This window comes from Urtica dioica, chromosome 1, assembly GCF_054948205.1.
Source record: "Urtica dioica subsp. dioica isolate 48M chromosome 1, U.dioica_male_clone48M_v1_H2, whole genome shotgun sequence".
NCBI classification, from domain to species: domain Eukaryota; kingdom Viridiplantae; phylum Streptophyta; class Magnoliopsida; order Rosales; family Urticaceae; genus Urtica; species Urtica dioica.
Genome location: NC_142756.1, coordinates 6,298,892 through 6,319,590, shown reverse-complemented (window position 1 = coordinate 6,319,590; position 20,699 = coordinate 6,298,892). Strand labels below are relative to the sequence as shown.

At 37.9% G+C, this 20,699-nt stretch overlaps 3 protein-coding genes across 4 annotated transcripts; 1 reads left to right on the top strand and 2 right to left on the bottom strand.

The window, feature by feature from the left end:
• Positions 1-266: 266 nt before the first annotated feature.
• RAD4 (DNA repair protein Rad4 family) lies at positions 267-6,606 on the top strand. Its single transcript, XM_089608806.1, has 13 exons — positions 267-426; positions 839-960; positions 1,100-1,390; positions 1,450-1,542; positions 1,775-1,867; positions 2,123-2,224; positions 2,425-2,474; positions 2,733-3,497; positions 3,992-4,313; positions 4,414-4,608; positions 4,723-4,863; positions 4,960-5,169; positions 5,943-6,606. Exons 1-13 carry the CDS (start codon positions 381-383, stop codon positions 6,345-6,347), a joined length of 2,835 nt encoding a protein of 944 aa, XP_089464932.1. The 5' UTR covers positions 267-380; the 3' UTR covers positions 6,348-6,606.
• A 1,034-nt stretch (positions 6,607-7,640) lies between these two features.
• On the bottom strand, positions 7,641-9,438 carry LOC149406790 (HMG-Y-related protein A-like). Its single transcript, XM_089608796.1, has 2 exons — positions 9,100-9,438; positions 7,641-8,581 (listed from the first exon to the last, which is right to left on the bottom strand). The coding sequence occupies exons 1-2, from the start codon at positions 9,148-9,150 to the stop codon at positions 8,039-8,041; spliced, it is 594 nt and encodes a 197-aa protein (XP_089464922.1). The 5' UTR covers positions 9,151-9,438; the 3' UTR covers positions 7,641-8,038.
• A 7,055-nt stretch (positions 9,439-16,493) lies between these two features.
• On the bottom strand, positions 16,494-20,699 carry LOC149406789 (caldesmon-like protein (Protein of unknown function, DUF593)). 2 transcript variants are annotated; one of them, XM_089608787.1, is made up of 4 exons: positions 19,635-20,699; positions 19,465-19,544; positions 16,849-17,700; positions 16,494-16,756 (listed from the first exon to the last, which is right to left on the bottom strand). In XM_089608787.1, exons 1-4 carry the CDS (start codon positions 20,512-20,514, stop codon positions 16,724-16,726), a joined length of 1,845 nt encoding a protein of 614 aa, XP_089464913.1. In that variant the 5' UTR covers positions 20,515-20,699; the 3' UTR covers positions 16,494-16,723. The 2 variants fall into 2 exon arrangements, with proteins under 2 accessions (XP_089464913.1, XP_089464905.1); XM_089608779.1 differs by having other exon boundaries at positions 16,849-17,711; positions 19,464-19,544; positions 19,635-20,688.

The following is a 20,699-nucleotide window of genomic DNA, read 5'->3' as shown; positions in this document are numbered from 1 at the left end:
TCAATTTTTGGATGAAATATAAAGTGTATGATCATACGAAGTTCAATTAGCTTCGAAGATGATGGATTCGAGTGTAAAATCACACGGGCTAGCATTTTTATATAAAAAAAAAATAGTGCCACGAGATCAAATTTTCAAATGTTCAAGATACTATTGGTGCCAAAACATAAAGATTACGAGCCAATCTTTCGAATTCGTAAAGTTTATGGGCCGTGGTGCTAAAAATCTTTTTTTTTTTTTTGAGAGACAATATATATTATAGCAACCGCTGCGAGAAAGGCTAAAATCCAGACCAAGTTTTAGGCGCCATTTTTACTGTTCATATTACCCCTTTGCAATTACCTCTTTCCGACGAACAAAAAACCGAAACCTCCATTGAAATGAGAACCAGGAACGGCTCTGTGCCCCGAAACGTTCCATCACCCGGTAAACCGCTCTCTCTCTCTCTCTCAGTGTTTCTGGGATCGTTTTGGCGATGCAGAGCTAGGTTATGTTGTGTGTGTTCTGTGTAATACACGGTCTCTGTAAAAAAGACGTCGCTTTGATTCTTGCATTTTGGGGCGTAGGGTTAGAAGATCATACGTTTTGCTGTTGCCGCTCCACTTGTTTTTTTTTTTGTTTTTTGTTTGTTGGAAGCTTTGTTAAATCTTAACGAATTTGAAAAGTTTTCTGGGAGCTATATTTTGTTCTAAAGATAATCACTTTAATAATCTCGACGAGGTGAGAATCTTCGTGATTGTCGTGATCGATATTTAACTGAGTTTGTTGACAAAGTTCCAATTATATTTTAGGGATTTTCCAATTGATTTTCTATAGAAATGTAAAATATTTGTATCAGGAACGCTTGCTGAAGAGTCCCGAGAGGCTGTTAGTAAGCTTCTGAGTCGTTCCGATAAGCGCGGTTCTCGGGGACGGAAGAAAAACGATAAAAATGTTCAGCATAGCGATTCAAGTAGCGTGGTAATGTATATATACAAGTTATGCTCAAATATCAATCGTATCGTATGACTCGATTTTCTTTTTGAATTATCTCCATTCAGTGCAAAATTTATTTGCGTCGTAACGCAAACACGTCAAGTCTATGGCCACTTTTTTTCAGGCTGTGAATCAGTCAGAGAGAAACAACGAACAAGATGTAGATGTGAGGGAAGATTCAGTCAATTATGACGCTGAAGGTATCAATGGGTACGGAATAGGAGATGCGATTATGGAAGAGAAAGTTGACGAGGGAACCACTGAGAAAAGGGAAGATATGGATGATTCAGACTGGGAAGATGGAACGATTCCCATTTTAGATTCAGCCGACGTTAATCAAGTGACGATAGAATTGGGCGAGGCAGAAGATTCCCCGAAGAGGAAACCTGTTCGCCGTGCTACTGCAGAAGAAAAGGTGAATTTTTTTTATTTTTTATTATATACAAATTATATGACTGATTATTTTTCCGGCAGGAAGTTGCGGAGCTCGTTCATAAGGTTCATTTGCTTTGCTTACTTGGGCGGGGAAGAGTTGTTGATAGAGCGTGTGACGATCCTCTGATACAGGTTAATTGTGAGAAATATTCCCTTTTGCCACGCTCGGGTGGACTGTTAAAGTGACTATAAATATTCTTCCAATTTATGACATTGCTGTCATATCGGGTATGAATTCTCTGCAAAGAGATTCAAGAAATTGAATTTACCGTTCAACATGGCATTCTGTCTTCTATCTTTCTGGTCGTGGAAAAGCAAAAATGGAACGTAATTTAAATTGAATTTCGGCGAACTTTTTTTTCAGGCTGTTCTGGTTTCTCTTCTTCCGAAAGAGTTGCTTAGCTTATCAGACGTTGAAAAGCTAACAGTGAAGGATTTGCATCCTCTTCTCACTTGGGTATGCTTTCTCAAACTTTATATTCTTAGTCATGCTCAAGGTGACGAGACTTGTTCATACTCTGAAACTTTTGATGAGAACACATATCAAGACTTAAAAATAGTAATACTTTAACATGATTTAGTACTATGAAATATCAATTTAACACTAGAATGTACTTTCTATCGAGTGATGCCAAACACGTGTTGATAAGTTACAACCTTTAGCCTCTCTTCGTCAACTTTCTCGTGATTCTTTCGTGTGCAAACCTTGCAGTTTCGGGATAGTTTTCATGTCAGACCTCCAGAAATTGAAAATAGGTCTTTTCGCTCAGCTTTGGCATTCGCAGTTGAAACTCGTGAAGGCAGTGCAGATGAGGTAACTTTTGGCAAATGTCACGAGGGACTTTCTGATATAGTAATTTAAGTATCAGCTGACAGAATTATGCATTTCTCTTCCCACCCATATAATACATCTTGATAATTTAAAATTTCGATTAAGTGTACTATTCTATTGACACCGTTTGAAAGGCAACACCTGACACGAAAACTTTGAAAACTTCATTTTTCTCTTTGCAGATTGCTGCACTTTCTATCGCATTGTTTAGAGCCTTGGGACTTACAACCCGGTATGAGAATTCTTTCGTGCATTATTTGAAATATTTATACTTTATGGACGCCAAATGAATCATTATCAGGTGAGATATAGCATGACAATGAAATTTGTATATATAACTAAGACGCCATTGAGGTTTTGTATATTGCTTTGGCTTTTCCAATGCTTTTGTTTTTCTTTTCTTTTAGATTCATGGAGTTTCCTTATTAACATGTATGTGACAGATAACATGCATAGCTGTGTTTTGTACTAAACGTGGAAATCGATTCAGGTTTGTTTCCATTTTGGATGTATCCTCTTTGAAACCAGACGGAGAAAAAAATGATGGTTTCGCTCGAGATACAAGCAGCTCGATATTCAGTACTTTGACACCTATGGTGACTAAACAAAATGAGGTTTCTGAATCAGCATCTCCCAAATTTACACCCAAGGAAAGAGACCATGTTTGCGAAACTTCACGTGTGGCTTTACCCAAGAGTGAAGGGAACTTAAGAAGAAGCGCTCGACAAAAGAAATCCCCTTCAGCCTCCGAGTCGAAAGATAAACAACCATGTCCAATATTGGCCGAGGCGAATCATGACTCTTCGGAGGAAAGCGTTGCCGAGAAATCTCAAGGACCGAAGAGAAAAGGTGATATCGAGTTCGAGTTGCAGATGGCAATGGCTCTTTCTACAACAGCCCTGGAAGTTCCCGTTACTGCCGATGGTAAATCGGGACCGATTGCAAACAACTCAGACAGTAATTTATCAAACTTATCTTCGCCTCTGAAGAGAGTGAGAAGAATTGTAAGCGAAGGATCGTCATCCTCTCATGGTGTCTCCACTGCTATCGGGTCGAAAAGAGCAGGTTCTCCGCTTTATTGGGCAGAAGTGTATTGCTGTGGAGAGAACTTGACGGGAAAGTGGGTCCACGTGGATGCCGTTAATGGTGTTGTTGATGGAGAATTGAAGGTCGAAGCAGTGGCTTCTGCTTGCAAGACATCTTTGAGATACGTGGTTGCTTTTGCTGGAAATGGAGCTAAAGACATTACTCGAAGGTTTTTCCTATTTCCATTAATGTTTCCAAATATCCTTTGTTTCTTTCCCTTTCTTCGTATCTATGTTTAATCATCTTCTTACATTCACATGACATTTACTATATAAAAATATACAAAAAACGTGTTGTTGGATCTGAACGCGAGTTTAGTCAGTTGAAATATATCATTTTGATGTCCACGCTTTCATGTTTCTACTAGAGTTTCTAGAAAAGCTGATTCCGTAACTCGTGTAACTAAAATCCAACATGGTAGAATTGTACTTTTGGAAGTAATCACTTGCGATCTACAAGTAGGTTGTTAAAGATGTGAGCTTTCTCTTTTTGTGTACCCGTCAAAGTAAATAGAGATTATCAATCAGAATTTAGCAAAGGATTGGTCTCTTTGGGTCTTCCAGTTCACCCTCTTCTTGTAGTTTTCTTCCCCTTTTATGGGGCTCATCAATAATACGCTCCGTTTTTATTATGAAAAATAAATAATAAAAAATGATGGTACAGGTACTGTACACAATGGCACAAGATAGCCTCGAAACGTGTTAACCCAATTTGGTGGGATATGGTCTTAGCCCCACTGAGAGATCTCGAGTCAAGAGCAACGAGTGGTGAGCTTAACTTGGATCGCAAGATTCAGAATGACCAGAAGTCTCAAAACAAGCCTGCATTTCCAGAGAGTCCCGACCCTGAAGCCTCGAAAGTTTCTGGTAAGAAGATTTCCGAGGAGTCTTCTTCAAGAAACCTTTTGATGGCTTCAAGAAGTGCTCTGGAGGACATGGAATTGGAAACTAGAGCTTTGACTGAGCCGCTTCCGAAAAATCAACAGGTGTTGGTCTATAATTGGGGTATTGAATGAATGCAAATAAATCGAGACTACTGTCTATGAAACAACCTCTTTATTTAATTTTTTTTGTTGCAAAAAACAGGCTTATAGAACCCATCAGCTATATGCCATTGAAAAGTGGCTCACCAAGAATCAGGTCCTTTATCCTAAGGGTCCGGTTCTCGGTTTTTGTTCTGGCCACGCAGTGTATCCTCGGACATGTGTGAAAACACTCAAAACAAAAGAAAGATGGCTCCGAGAGGCATTACAAGTCAAAGAAGGCGAGCTTCCTGTAAAGGTTCGGGTCTACTAATTATCAGCTTTGTGAACATTTTTTTTTTCATTTTCTATCTTTTACATATCTTTTTTTTTTTTCATTTTAATTTTTTTTATGTGCCTCATGGTTTTTCAGGAAGTGAAACATCCTCGAAAGGTTGAGAAGGTAAAATCTTTTGAGGATGATAATAATTCTGAAGGAACTCTCAAGCTTTTCGGGAAGTGGCAACTTGAGCCATTACAGCTTCCTCATGCTGTCGATGGTAAAGTTCCGAAGGTACTTCATGTCAACTCCTTCGTTTTGTGATTCTTACAAATATCTAACGGATTGAAAAATTTACGTGTTTTTTTTTTATCTCACCGTGACTTGTAGAATGAGCGTGGCCAAGTGGATGTGTGGTCCGAGAAGTGTCTCCCTATCGGGACCGTGCATTTGCGGTTCCCGAGGGTGTTTTCCGTTGCTAAGAAGCTTGGAATCGATTACGCGCCTGCCATGGTTGGTTTTGAATACAGGAACGGTCAATCTTATCCTGTGTATGAAGGAATTGTGGTGTGCGCTGAGTTCAAAGAAGTCATACTAGAGGTAATCTCATACTTGCTATGATCTTAGAATTGTGTCTCCCTATTTCACCACAAACAATCGACATTTCATTCACCAGACAAACACCAATTCGAGGTCGTGGATTTGAGCCACAACTGAGAGAATGTTCCCCTTGAAAAGAAAAAAATAAAAACACATTTCTCCTTATTTCACACTATACTCTAATGAAAAAGATTAAGCATGCTATTGTTAAAATCTGAATACAATTTACTATTCCATACACTTGGTTCACAATTGCGAGGTGAACCGATCACTCCTCCGATTACACTACAGTGTCACTACTCTACGGCTAAAGAAAGTAAATAATTAACTCAATAACTCTTCTTATAACATTCATGACCCCTCTATTGGTTTTTTATGATTAAATAATTAAAATAAAGTTAAATTAATGAACAATTCACCCTTCCTACATTTTTACTTTATTTTGACACTGCATTATAATCCTCCAATATTTTGATTTTTTTCTTAATTAATTTTTTCTTGACACCCGTTAACTACTTTTGCTGAGTTTTAGGTTGTGCGTGTCGAAATACCCTTTTACTAAAGAATATCAATAAAAATATTTAAAAATTTTAAATATAAAAAATGAGAGATGGGAAATAGTGAATTGTTGTTATCATGATATAGCAATAAATTAATTGTGATCAAAATTAAAAAATAAATGTTGATCCTAAAATAAATTATTTCAATGATTTGCATATTCAACTAATGACTAGAAGTCTAAGACCCTATTTTTTTTTTTTAAATATTTCCAGGCTTATATAGAAGAACAAAAACAACGAGAGGCCGAGGAGAAAAAAAAGAACGAAGCACAGGCGATTAGTCGATGGTACCAACTTCTTTCGTCCATTGTGACCCGACAGAGAATAAGTAACCGTTATGGGGAAGGATCATCCACGTCCCTTGCATCAACCGTCACCAAATCAACGATGAATGAGTCAATCCCTCGAGTTACTGGAAATCATGATGATAACTCAGAATCAATCGAACCCGAGAAAGGAAACAAACTCAAAAATAAGAAGAGTGCACTGTTGACTGAGCCGGAAGGTGATCACAAACACGTTTACGTGACAGTGGACCAGTTTTCGGACGAGGATGACGGTTTAGTCCTTGTTAAAAGATGTCATTGTGGGTTCTCAATCCAAGTGGAAGATTTATGAACTGTGTTATTGGGACTTAGGTTTTGAAAACGGTGGTGATGGTGGTCGGTCGTTCATGTTGTTAGGTGGTACCGAGAGTTTTGTAGCAGACGTACTAGGACGGTTTGAGCTAGTGAGCTAAGTAATATATGAAAATGAATATAAATATAAAGAATCTTCTACATGTTGATCCTATTCGTCTAAGAAATTGTGCTTCATGCATTGAAGTACATAGGAAAAGAAAGATACCTCCACAATAATAAGTAAAAAAAATAATAAGATTCCTCAGCTGATTTACTTAAAAAAACAGAGCATATATAAGATAACATTAACTTAATTTTGCTAAGAAAAATTAGATAAACTTATTGTAAAAGATGAAAGTGGTGGAAACTGGTAAGTTATTTACTTAATTAGTGACCATATGGGATCATGCGGATCCCATTTCCCGTATTATTGATATCATATGGGAAATGAAAAAAAACTGTATTATGAGATGTGGTACCAGGATTTTTATCCCAAAACCATCAAGGAAATGGGAGGGAACTGAAATCTCCGTTTAGTACCATATTTTTAAGTTGTATTTTTTAATTAAAAATATATGATTTTTTTTAAAATGCATAATGATTAAAATAAAGTAAAAATAAATAAATATAAGAATCCTGGAACCGCGAAATATGGTACTAGGAATTCCCGGTACCGTGTAAAATGGTTCCGGGATTTCCCGGTACCATTTTTTACAGTTTCAGGAGTCCCATTTTCCATAGAATATGGGACGGGACCAGGAAATTTCATTTTCCGGATTCCATATGACCAGCTTTAATTATATTTAGTGACGATCTAGTTTTTAATATATTTGTATTTATCAGTTCTCCTCTTGTAGTACCTCAATAATAACACCTAATAATTTCTTAAATTTGTTTAATGAGAAGAATTGACTAGGTTTTGGCTGTAGGAGTTTCAAGGGAATGAAATTCCAGCGTCCTCACGTCACGAATATGGTGTCCCATGTATGTATAGAAGAATCAGAGAGCTATAATAAATAGCGTTTGCTATAATAGGAGAACTATAAATAGACTGAAGTCATTTCTCCACTCTTCTTGGCTAGATTTTGGCATATTCAAAGCCGTATTAAAGCGACACCATGTGAACACAGCGCAGTAGAGTTTACAAAGTAGCTTTCCCATTTCAGAACATTGTTTTCTCGGACGCTTTATATATAACATTAAGCTTTTACTTTAACACTGGGCCTACACAATGATCTCTATTCTATCCTCAGATCAGGTCATCATTCTTAGATCAAGAAAAACCTAATCATACACCTGTATAAAACTATATCATCAACAATGAAACCCCCGTCACTATAATAATAATAATGCCAAATAAAGACCATTACAACGAGACATTCAACAAGAGTCAAAAGTCAAAACAAATTAAACAGTGAACACAACTAACTAACTAAACTCAACTCGAGTCGTCCACTAATCTTCACCATCATTAGATTCAGACCCAACTGTCTAATTAACAACAAACAACAAATAAAAAACCCCAACAACAACTAATAGAACCCAAATCATCGCTGTCAAAGTCAAATACAACAACAACACTTACAACAAAACCAACCACCAGATTTTACAAAACACACACACACACACGCATTCACAGAGAAAAAAAAAAAGCCTACCAATCCAATCCAATCCAATCCAATCCATGGATCACTGAACGCTAACCTCGGTATTATACCGAGGCTCCTCCTTCTCCTTCGGAGGCCTCCCGCGGCCACGTGGCGGCTGCTGATTGGCGGGCCCGGCGTCCATCGCCACCTGGCCCTCCTCCTCCTCCTCGGGCCCGCCCAGCCCTCCGGCGGGGCGGGCCATCTTCCTCGGCCGGCCTCTCGGCTTTCCGCTACTCTTGACCTTGGGCGGGGCACCGGGGTCCTTCGAGGGGCGGCCCCGGGGCCGGGGTGGGCCCGAATCCGGGCCCGCATCGGGCGAGGACGATGACGACATCGTCATCGGGCCCTTGGGCTTGGGAGGCCTGCCTCGGCCGCGCCTCGGAGGGGCGTTGGGGTCGGCTTTGGTGTAGTTGTTCTTCCAGAAGACGAGCTCGCCGCTGTCTTTCATCCGAGCGAGGTGGTGAGAGAGGAGCGCCGAGTGGCCCGCCGGAACATCGCCGTACATCGACTCGATGTATTTCGAGATCGAGGATTTGTTCGACCCGTTTGGCTCGTCCAGCGCCGCGATCGCCCTCAGAATCATCTGCGTCAATCACACCAAACCCCAAACTTGTAGCCCGAACTGTGCTTTATCATCACTGGATTCTTTCTTATGCTTTTCATATGTGTATGTATATCTTTATCGTGTGTGGTTAAATTGGGAACTACAGAAACTAATTCTAAGTGTAGTTATACAAGTTGTTAGAAATGTCGTACGAATTGAGAGGTTTGAACGCAGATGGATCCGAACTTTTATCAACAGACCATTGATAAAGAACTATAATCATTCAACGAAGTGAAGGGAAACAAAAAAAATCAAGAAAGATCAATCGAGATCAAGTTTCAAATGAACACTGATATTTGAGGTTACCTCATTACTTTTTCCCTCCGATAAGAATTTCTCCGAAGAATAAAGAATCTCTGGATCTTAATAATTCTTTGATTTTTTTTTATTATTTTGAATCCGGATACGAGAGAGGCTTAAAACAAAAACAAATCTACCACGATTTCTCAAAAAGAAAAAAAGTTGGTGAAATTCGCTAATGACAAGAAAGATAATACCTCTGGATAAGGAGGGAGTGACCGAGATTTACTAACTTCTTCATTCGCCATTGAAGTCGAAGAGAGAGAATCTGAGCTCAACCAAACCCCAAGGAAAGAAAATAGAAAAAAGAAAACAATAAATTTTAAAACCTCAAAGCTTTATACGAAACGATATAGGGACTTTTCCTACTAAGTGACTTCAGTCTCACAGTCTTTGAAAGACCCCACAAACAACCCTATTCGCTTCTTTGTGCTAATTTCAGCGTTCAGAGTCTATACACTGTTCGCGGAGAGGTATGATCTAATTAAGCCAAAAAGAAAAAATTAATCGAAAATAAAAAAAATAAAAGTTATGTGCTCTCCATCTACTTTTTCATTTCTTTATTGTATAATGGACGGCTGGGAATGAAGAACAAGAAGGCAACGGACGGTAAATATCTGGCCTTACTGAGATCCCGCGGATTGATGACGTGGATTGTAATTAGCTTTTTTTTATATAAAATTTAAGAGTTGGAATGACGAGTTTATCCCCGACAGTTTGGGATGAGGTGGTGGGGTTGAAATCAGCTGGTCCCAAATCTACGAATAGAGACAGTAGGATCGAGGCAAAATCATATCTTTAATTAAAACGTACGGTCGTAATGCGTCGCAGGTTTATCCTGTCGCCTCGTACCTGCTTGTTCGCACGTGCTACTTGTTTAGATGGTCAGCTCGTTTGACATGTCACATCAATGTGTTTGCTCTAAGAATAATGGTTTAAATTAAAAAAAAAAAAAAAAACTTAATTCATTTCTGGCTTTTTTTTTTTAACATTCATTTGTGGCTCTTTTTTTTTTAAGAGAAATTGCCACATTTGTCACAAATTTCATAATATTTTTCCATTTTTCACCAAAAGATTAATTTTTCCCAAAATACCACCATCTATGTCAACAATGTTGACATCTCGGTGGCATTTTGGGAAAAATTAGTCTTTCAGTGAAAAATGAGAAAATATTATGAAATTGGTGGCAAATGGGACAATTTCTCTTTTTTTAAACATTCATTTCTGGCTTTTGAATGGTGAATTTTTTTTAGAGAAATTGTCTCATTTGTCACCAATTTCATAACATTTTCCCACTTTCCACCAAAACACTAATTTGTCCCAAAATGCCACCGAGATGTCAACATTGTTGACATTTATGTCAACAATGTTGACATCTCATAGTTAAAGGAAAAAAATAGATGTCAATATTGTTGATATGGATGGTGGCATTTTGAGACAAATTAGTGTTTTGGTGGAAATTGAGAAAATGTTATAAAATTTGTGATAAATAGGGCAATTTCTCTTTTTTTTAACACATTTACTCAAATATGAAAAAGACTTTGGACGGAGTAGAAACGGGTTAATATGTAAAAAAAAAAATGAAAAAGACATTTATAAAAATTTTAGAGTAAAAAATGATAATTTTTTATCTGTTTAAATGTAGGCAAAAAGTGTAAAGTAAAAAAAATTGAGGGGGGGTTAAAAGCCTCCACTAAACCCACTGTAGTTACGTCACTGAAAACACTGGAGTTTTATTTTGAGCCCAAATATGCACAAAGATTTCTCACTTCAAAACATTATTGAGACATAAGAAGAAAAGAAATGATATCGAGAAAGAAGAAAGATAAGGATTAGATGATGCATGAGCACTTATGAAAATTAGATCATTGGTTTACTTTCTCAAACTTGTTGGAGGAGATTTGGTTGTCTCAAAGATCAAATCAAAATTATTGGAATACTTATTCAAGCCATGTTTCGTGATAGAGGATGTGATTTTTACTTTGGTCAAGGTTTCAACATGAATTTGAGGATGCAATATCAAGTGTATGGTAAAATGGGTCATTTAGTCATCGTGTATGATATACTAAATAGAAGGCTCGTTCGTATTTAGTAGATGAAACGAATTCAAAATTATAGCACAAACTAAATTGTTAGAACTAAACTGACAAAAAAGAGCACGAATACATAAATTATTAACTATGAACATGAGAATTGGGATAAGAAGATCATCGAGTTACTATACATAAAACTTACATATAAACCAATAGCTGAAAAAACTTCTTCTACATTCTTCTTAATTTTTTAATCATTTTTTTTTTCTTGGAGTGTAGCGGCGAGAAAGACTCTTGGTGATGAAATCAATACCACGGTCTTCCACGACTTAGTTCACAATAAATTTGTAAATAATAATAGAATGCGAAACCTTTGAATTTATAATGCAAGCAAATGTTTTGCTATACTATTGTTGTATATCAATCCAACAAAGGGAGAGACTATCAATCTATATTATTTCCTCGTTGACTTTTTTTTTTTGGTGAACTATAATTATCAAATGTTTTTAAATCTTGGATTATATATATTTATACCAATTTATTAAAATAAATCAATATCACCAAGAAAACCTTACTCCCAAACCGTCCTGAATCCGAATTATATGCAAAACCCCTAAAACATGGATACAAGCAAATCGCGTCCAAATAAGAGCCAAAATACCCATTGCAAAACTAAATGGCCCCAAATATTCACAATTCTCACGATTTTCACATACTAAAATTTACTAAATAAAGTGTAATGGTGATTATTAAGCCGTTTTTCGGATGCAACACTTGTGAGCACGTGACGTGGGCGGATTTGATCACGTGTCTTGCCTCGATAGGATTATGAGTGTGTTGGTGGTTGCTCTTCGCTTAAATTCACGTCGGAAGCGAGTTTGCTCTTCTCTCGGCTCCACGTCGAGAGTGAGTGTTGCGAAATAACTCGCGCACGTGTGTCACTCAAGTAATATAGAATGTAAATTCGAGTATCGTACCCACAGAGACTAGTGAAACATCGATTTCCTAAAACTTGATGCTAATTAACTCCAAATAAAATTAAGAAGATGTTTGTAGCAATAATAATAATAAAACAAAAGCAGAGAAAAATATATGAGTTTTGCAAGATGAGAAGGTAGGGGTCGCGATTTCACCGGAGCTAACTAGGCCGGGGGTTTCGAGTTTGAACAACAAAATCTACTCCTATGGATGCTAATCTCACTCTATCAAAATTATTCACTAGCCTCTCTCGAGTGTTCTAGCAAACCTATGTAATTAACCGATTATTATCCTCTCGACATCTAATCCTATTAAAACAATCACACGCAATGAAACAAGAGTTCAAACGATTACATAAATTGCCTAGATTTTCTAACCTAGGATCAACTATGAAGACATGAACAAAAGCACGATTATTTACTCTCTCTCGAGTAGCTAAACAATCCTAGATAACAGTTCTAATGGTGATCAAGCACTAGAAAGCATAAGGAACAATTCATATCAAGCAATCCATAATAATGAAGCAAACAATAATTATCTAACCCTAACGAGCCCCCCCAACCATTATCAATCCCGGCTACATCGCAACCCCATGAGAAACTTAGCCTCTAATGGTGTTCATAGTCAACGCTAAACACAACAGAATAATTAAAAGCACTAAAATAAAGATTGAAACCAACATAGAATTCATATTAAATAAAATTGATGTTCAACAATAAATTAGAACGATGAAATAAATAAAAATAAGAAAAGAAAGAAGAACGAATGAATTCGGAGAAGGAGAACTCGTCGGATTGTCAATTCCGTTGAAGAACGCCTTTTTTCCTCTTTCAAAAGATCTCCAGAACAACCAAACGATAAAAGAAAAATTTAAACAAAAGGGAAAGATGTGTTTTTGAGAGCTTAAAGTCGTATATATAGGTCAATGGATGATTTTCGGAGTTATCTGGGCCTTCCAATTCAATCTAAGGGTCAAAAATCTTCAGAAAACGTTAATTTCCTATTCCAGTAATCCGGAGGCGAGCGGCGCGCGGTCGTCGATGCGCGGCGCGCGGACCCAGCTCCACGTTATGCGCGCTCCGCACATGACTCTGTGCGATTTCACGGTTTATGCCCCCGTATGTGCGGCGCGCGACCAGAAGCACGCGGCGCGCAGTCTCGAAGTCTGTCTTCGCGCGGCGCGCGATGGAAGGCGTGCGGGGCGCGTAGTCGCCAATTTTCTTGCTTATCGCTTTTTGACTCTATTTCGACCGTTTTGTCTCCAAATCCCACCATTTTTCCATGAAATTGACTGTAGACGCTCTATTTCTCCTCTGAACCTGAAACTACTAAAAAACCTACTAAAAACCATTAAAATACTTGAGGACTCGTCGGTTTTTTGGTTCGGGAAATAGGAGTTTTACGCGCGATTAACGCACCTATCAGTGAGTTTGCCATCGTGATTTCAGTAAGAAAATATAAAACGTGAAGTGTGTGGTGAGATATTCATCTTATTAAGTGAAGAACATGAGAATCGATTAATTTCTCAATCTCTTGAACACCTTTATAGTGTGAATATAATTTGGCTTGTTTAGCCATGGTTTGTGAGAAAAAGTGTTTGAGAGAGAGTAAATATTTGTTCTCCCATTCTATAGAGAATGAAAGTGAATTATTATTATTTGTATTTTGTCTCAAATGTTCTCGTGGGAGAAGAATCAAGAGAGAGAAGTGAGAGAGAATTTTGGCATGAGTTTATCTTAGTGAGAGAAAAGTTCGAGAGAAAATGGAGTGAATAGAGTTTTTTTAGGTATTTTGTGGGTCCCAACCAAGTTATGTGTTTTGGGCGATCAAATATCTGGGTGGGTAGATTTTTGGCATGCAATTCACTTTGGCGAGGAAAAACTCTCTTGGGCAGGAAGAAACTCACTTGGGCGAGAAGCCCATTTGATTTGAGAAGGAAATGGTCCATCAGGGCGAGAAGAAATGCTCAAGGCGGAAGCACTGGGCCATTCAGGAAGGTAACATGGGCGGAAAATGGGTGAGAGGGGCGCAAGGCGAGTATTCATCACGGGCGCGGGAAGAAGTGGCGCGGCTGGGCGGACGCGTGAGGAAGTGTGTCGCCATGTGAAGGGGAGCTGAAGCAAGCTGGCGGGTTGGTGAGCTGGGCTTCTGTGTTTTCAGAGTGGGCCTTCTCTCTAGGCTTCGAAAATTTGTGCCCAACAGTGGTAAGAAACATCTTTGATTAAAAATGAGTTTAGATGAAGAGGTGGCTTGATAACATGAAGTACAAGAATGTATTTAGCCACTCGAAATATTGTAACTATAAAATAGTTGATCTTCTAAGGTTCTTATAATAAATAGCCAAAATATGTTCAGCTGAAAATTCTATAAAATAACTTCACGATTTTAACTTTTCTTTTTTTGATTTTTGGATTTTCCTCCCCAAATATCGGTATGTTGATTTAATTATATTTTTTTTTCGTCTTCAAGAATTTGTTGTAACTAGCTACTTTTTTTAGTTCCTTTTAAGATTCTAACCAAAACTTCATTTTACTAAAAAAAAGAGTCCACAAAGCTTGCAGTAAATTAATTAACTAAAGAATAACTTAAATTTTATATTTAGTTAGTTAATTTATTTTTTAATTAATTAATTTTCTGCGAGTCTGATGAGCTACTTTTTTTTTTTTTTTTTTTTTTTTTTTTTTTTTTTAATAAAATGAAATTTGGTTTACTTTTCAAAAGAAGGGTGACTATTCGACTACTGACCTAATTGCCCTTTTATTTTTAATGACTTTCCATGTTACTTTGTATTTACTTATCCTCCAAAAATTTGAATTGATCTGAATAATACTTTTTTTTTCTTCATGTTATGGCCGTAATTGGCATCAATGGTTTTCTCCAACATCTCCAATTTCTTTGTAATACGAAACAACATGTTCACCTACATAAATCTCATTAACATCAATTAATACCAATTAACAACATAAATAAATTTACTATTTCTTCGACATCTTCAATCCCACTTCACCGTGATTCAAACAACATGTTCATAATAAAACGTCATTGACATTTATTAATACCAATTAACAAGAGAAATAAATTTAGGACAACATATTTACGTTCATCAAATAACAACTATCAAATTTGATATTAAATGAAGCCATTCAATCAAACATCTATCTATATATATATCAAATTGCGACATATAATAACCATAGCTAACATCAACTTATACACCATTAAAACTTAAATCAACAACAATAACGGTGTATGCAAAATTACAAAGATTCAATTTCACAATTGTTACTGCCGAAAAATGGATCAACACTTAATACCCACGTAATTTGATCTAAACCCGGACCTTATGACCGCACGTGAGCCGAATAGTGATGGAATTCTCTATGTTGTCGTCTTTGCCTTGTCATAAAGTGGTTTCCGAATCTCGACACTAAAAAAAAGAGAGAAAAAAGTGAACAAAGAGGATTCATAATTTTTCTCTACGCACTCTCCGACGTCCAACATTAATCTTTTGACTATATGTGAGGTGGGACGTCTCATTTCGTCTCCAGAGTTAGAGAGATATAGTATGTTTAGAGAGAGAGAGAGAACATTTTTCCAAGTCGAGAGAACTTACTTCGCGCTTGTGTGGAATTAGGTATATATTGGAGCCCAGAGGCCTAAAGTGCGCTTGAACAAACATAAAAAGCAAGTGTTTGGCCTATTGGAATCAGCGGCCTAAAGTAGTCGTCTACACTTGGGCCAAAATGGAGTCCTTGACCAAAATGGATTCCTCGACCAAATGGGAGTCGTCAGCCAAAATAGAATCGTTGATCAAATGGAGTCCTCGGAAAAAAATGGAGTACTCAACAAAAAAGGAGTCCACGGGCAAATGAGAATCTTCGGCTAAATGGAGTCCTCGGCCAAAATGGGATTCCTCGGCAAAAAGTAATCCTCATTAAAATTGAGTCATCGGCCAAAATAATGTCCCTAGACTGTCAAGTGTCATTTTTTCACGATATAAAAATGACGCTATAACATATACAAATAACGATGAACAACAATTAACCCGAATGAACATCAATAAAAGATAATTAATCAGGTAGTGCTGAACAAATAATCACATCTTAAAACTGTTAAACACATTGTTAAAACTTTTAATCCATTAAGGAACACGAGAAATCCTAATTTCAGTATTCATGGATGCGATTAACCCTAGCTAGAAACACTTGGTTTAAATCAAAATAGTACTTTATGAATAAATTCTCTTGAATTTCCTTAAAATTCTTCTCCATTTCTGTTATTTTTTTTCCTTGGGTTTGAGAGCTGGAAACGTTTGTTTCGTGTTTATTTGGATATTCATTTTTTTAAAATTTGATTTATTAGTCTGATTGGGTGTATTTCTCTTGAATGTAGAGATCTGAATTTTATACGTGTATTATGGTCTCCCTAATTATTTTTTCTTTTTGAGTTTAATTTACAATAATCAGTTAATTGCAAAGTTATTTGGTCAGGACTCAGGACTACCTTTTTTATTTTTTTTATTTTTTTATATATAAACGTACAAAAATTAAGGACTACTGATATATATACAGTTCAGTAGGGAATTGAAAATGATCCGGTATGTCAACTATCACCTTATACGGCCAAATTACCAAAAAGTGGCGCGCGAGTGAAAAAATCGTTCTGATTACATCACTCCCATCAACTCCAAAAGAACAAACTATGACCGACAGAAAAAAAAAAAAAAAAAAAAACAGCACCGTGAAATCCCCTCTACACACTCTTTCGTTTTTTTTTACATGTCGATCCACAATCCGAGTACGTTCACACCTCACACGCCGTGATGATGATCCTCCGGACCAATCTGCAAAAAGCTTTTTAAGTCATGACTGAATCGATACATAACAAGTGGACACACACACACACACATTTGACACAATATGTATATTAATTAACCTCAACTTGTTGCTCAAGAGTCCTGAGGTCCCTCAAGTTCTGCAAGATCTCCTGCAAGAGATCGACCCCTTTATCTCCTCTCTTGACGGAGCTCACGCAGTTCTTCAGAAACTCCCGGTCCGCCTCGAGCGCTTCGAGCCTCTCGTACACATGTCCGACTTCCTCCTCGATGACCGCCGTTCCCTTATCCCCGTCCTCCTCCGCCGCTTCATCGAGAAACGGAAGAAGCTTCTTCGCCATCGACCCGAGCGTAGTAATATCACCACCGTCCCCCTCGAACCCCTCGTCCCCGTCCAACCCCTCCAACTTCCCTTCCAAAGCCCTGAGCTGGTCGAGAATCGAGAGCCTCTCTTCCTCGAACTCGTTCAGCGACTCGTCCAACGCCCCGACGTGTCCCACGCACTCCATCGCCATCGCCTCCAAATCATCATCATCATCATCGTCATCGTCAATGTGTCGGTTTTGCTCCTCGTAGCGGGCGAGTTTTTCTCGGCAGAGGTCGAGGTCTCGCTCGAGTTCGCGTTTCTCGTTCTCGCGTTTGAGGATGAGGTCGTTGAGGAGGTGGAGGGCTTCTTGGTCGTACTCGGACTGCTCCTCCATCATGCGCTGGTACTGGAGGGCCTCCATCTGGACGGCGGCCTTCTCCTCCTGGAGACGGGTGATCATGGCCATCGTCTGGTTCGCCGCCACCGCCGACGCGCTCCGTTCCTCCTCAAGCTCCGCGTACACCGCCCGGAGGACCTTCCTCAGCTCCTCCGCCGACAGCTGGCACCCCTGGCTTAGGCTCTCCATCGAAGTCGGTGTGTCCGGTAGCTTCGCCTCCTCCGCGCTCTCTCTCCTCGCCTCCGTCTCCGTCTCCTTCTCTGACATTATTTTATTTATTTATTTTGTTAGATTCACGCGTTTAGCTGTTTTATCTGATTGTCAATTGATTTTGAGATGGAATATGATAATACTTTTCAGAGGGGGCTTAAGATTTTTATTTTTCTTTATATGTATATAATATCCATTAGATACATAGACTTATTTACATATCTTGTTTGTTATTTAGTCTAACGTTTAGTAAGTTTTTGGTAAATAGTCGCGAGCCGTTATTTACACGTTCAAAAAGCTTAACTGCAACAACAAAAACGAAATTAGAAATGTGTAAATACGTCAAGTCTGTGGCTATTTACCTAATATTTACTGAAAGTTAGCTAAACAACAATTTCGAAAATCTAAGTGGGTTAATAGTATAAGATTTATAAACTAGTATAAGCTAGTCTAGTCCCCTGGTAAAATACTTCACATTAGCCCTCCTTAAACTATAGGAGTCTGGCTCCGTCGGTGCTTATGAGTATGGTATCAGAGTCAACAAAGTATAAAAGAGTAGTGATAAGATTTATAAATTTGGCTGGTTATTTGATTGCCAACTGATAATGAGATGGAACAGAGTAGTACTTAAAGACTAAAGAGTATGGTATAGTGAACAAAGCATAAATTAGTATTGATATAAAAATAAGAAAAATTAGTCGATCTAAGCCACATCAAACGTTGCAATTGTAATCTAGCCAACGTTTCGTTTAATTTTCGAATCTAGCCAAATTTGATGACGTGTCATTTTTATGTAAGATGGTATTTGCTATATTAGCCTTGGTTTGGTTTCAAAAATACTAGTCCACGTTTTGAAACTTGGTTTTGTAGCCGAATTTGTTATATTCGGTTTATATTTCGAATTTTAAAAAAAATTCTATACTTGGCAAAGTTGGTTATTGAGCGTTTTTTTCTTTAATGAACATTATAGCCGTGTAAGCAAATACAGTGTAAATGTTCGTAAATTTTTGTTAAACTCCGTTGCTTTGTTAATTTCTGTTAATTATGGTAAATTTACATATGTGCAGGTAGAGCCGATTTCTTTCTTTTCCTTTAATACGCATTTAATACGGTATTTTTGTTTTCCAAATTTATTTTCTAATTTTGAATGAGATTTTATCATAATTACGTATATTCATTATCTTGTTTGACTTATTCAATCAAATAAATATTTCTTTTCCCTTTTAATTACATCACCGAATCTCATATTATGAATTCAAAAAGCTGAAATTATAGCCGTGTAAGCAAATACAGTGTAAATGTTTGTTAATCTCCGCTGATTTGTTAATTTCTGTTAATTATGGTAATTTTTTTGTGCATTTATTGCATTAAATTTTCTCTTTTAATTACATCACCGAATCTCCTATTAAATTAGCTAAATATCCAATTAAATTGCGAAAAAATATGAAATTAATTGGCTGTATACAATTCAAACCGGTCAAACGTGGGCTAGTGTTTTGATCAAGTAAGTATAAGAAAAAGGGTAGATTAGATATTTTATATCCGTAAATTTCAGTAAATGGCTAGATTGCAAAATTTACCAAACGTTGACTAGATTCCAAAAACCATGTTTCAAAATGGCTACGTTGCTAGTTTACCCTAAAAATAATGAGATCCGGCAAAAAATGAGTCAATATAAACAGTCACCATCTTGAGAGGGCATGTTCAGAGACTCGGAATCCTTAAAATAATGTGATTTAGGAATCCTAATCCTATGATAACAAGGTGTTTAAAATGATATTTTGGATTTGTGCTGGGCTTACCAGGATTCTTATAAGATTCAGAGTCACATTCGCGCAATTGATTGCTCACCAAAGTCCGTTTCTCCTCCTCGGATTCTGTCACTGGTCAGCACGTCAAACACAGTTTTACATGAATACCATCATATAAAGAAAATTACAGATTACTATAAAGAAAGAAATCGAATTTCGTACCGGGAATGTGAATGAGTTTGGTCATCACTGCTTTCTTGACATTGATCTGCAAGGCTCGAACTTCGCCGGCAGTTAGAACTTGTTCACTTCCTTTGCTCGCAAAATCCTGTTTCTTCTCTTCTTCGCTATCTCTGCATATCGCCATTTCCGCCGCTAAACTCTCACTCGACTCAATCACATTGCTCGGCGATGGTAATTTTCCGCGATCAGCGACGGTGGACGAATCAATCAACTCGACCGGGATCAACCGACGATCATCATCATCATCACCTCTCTCCGATGAGCACTCGATATCCACATCCACGATCAAGTCCTCTTTCACCGGAGGGACAAAGTCTCCGCTCCCATTATTCGACCCTGCCTTGCTGTCCTCCATCGCTTCTTTCTCGTAGCATATGAACATCGACGACGAGCTCAAATGATCTTCTTCGTCTTCTTCGTCCAAAACATCTCGAGAGTCGAAACTGCAGTGCTCTAATAACCCGACCGAGTTCGAGTTCGAGTTCAAGTTCAGTTTCTTATTATTCTCCGACACGATTTTCCTCCGAAACTCGGTTCCGGTGTTGAGCCCCAACATCAGATAAGGATCCAATCTGTCTTCTTCTCCAAAAGCGAACCTCGCGTGATTCGAGATCTCGAGGGCGTGGTTTTCGCAGAAGAGATCTGCGTAGGAGTACTTGTTGTCGATGGGCTTGTTTCCCCAGAAGTGATCGACTCTGGAGCACCAAATGCAGGGCTTTTGGAGGCCGAAATGGCCGGCAAACTTGGCGATCAAGTAACCGAAGAGAGAGTTCAAGAGAAGAAGCGCTATCAAGACCCATTCCAGGAAGGCGTGGATCAGAACTAGGACCAACTTGTGACCTCTGTTCTTATTCACCATTGTTGTTGTTTCTGTGATATCTATCTCCCTCCTCTAGAGAGAGAAGAAGAAGAAGAAGAAGAAGAAGAAAAAAGATGCTTCAAACTATTTAGTTGTATTTATGGTATTAAATTGCCATGATGTTGGTTTCATGATTATTGTTAGGTTGGAAAAAAGAAGAAGCTATGATGGAAAGTGGCGAATTG

What these genes read in the sequence shown, in the direction of transcription:
- RAD4 (XM_089608806.1), top strand. Translation starts at nt 381, where the DNA reads ATGAGAACCAGGAACGGCTCTGTGCCCCGAAACGTTCCATCACCCG. An exon ending in CCGAAACGTTCCATCACCCG is followed by an intron (nt 427 to 838) that starts GTAAACCGCTCT and finishes TATTTGTATCAG; the next exon opens with GAACGCTTGCTGAAGAGTCC. An exon ending in AAGGCGAGCTTCCTGTAAAG is followed by an intron (nt 4,609 to 4,722) that starts GTTCGGGTCTAC and finishes ATGGTTTTTCAG; the next exon opens with GAAGTGAAACATCCTCGAAA.
- LOC149406790 (XM_089608796.1), bottom strand. Translation starts at nt 9,150, where the DNA reads ATGGCGAATGAAGAAGTTAGTAAATCTCGGTCACTCCCTCCTTATCCA. An exon ending in CACTCCCTCCTTATCCAGAG is followed by an intron (nt 8,582 to 9,099) that starts GTATTATCTTTC and finishes TGATTGACGCAG; the next exon opens with ATGATTCTGAGGGCGATCGC.
- LOC149406789 (XM_089608779.1), bottom strand. Translation starts at nt 20,514, where the DNA reads ATGGTGAATAAGAACAGAGGTCACAAGTTGGTCCTAGTTCTGATCCAC. An exon ending in TGAATCTTATAAGAATCCTG is followed by an intron (nt 17,712 to 19,463) that starts GTAAGCCCAGCA and finishes AAATAATGTCAG; the next exon opens with AGAAGGAGACGGAGACGGAG. An exon ending in CTCTTGAGCAACAAGTTGAG is followed by an intron (nt 16,757 to 16,848) that starts GTTAATTAATAT and finishes AGCTTTTTGCAG; the next exon opens with ATTGGTCCGGAGGATCATCA.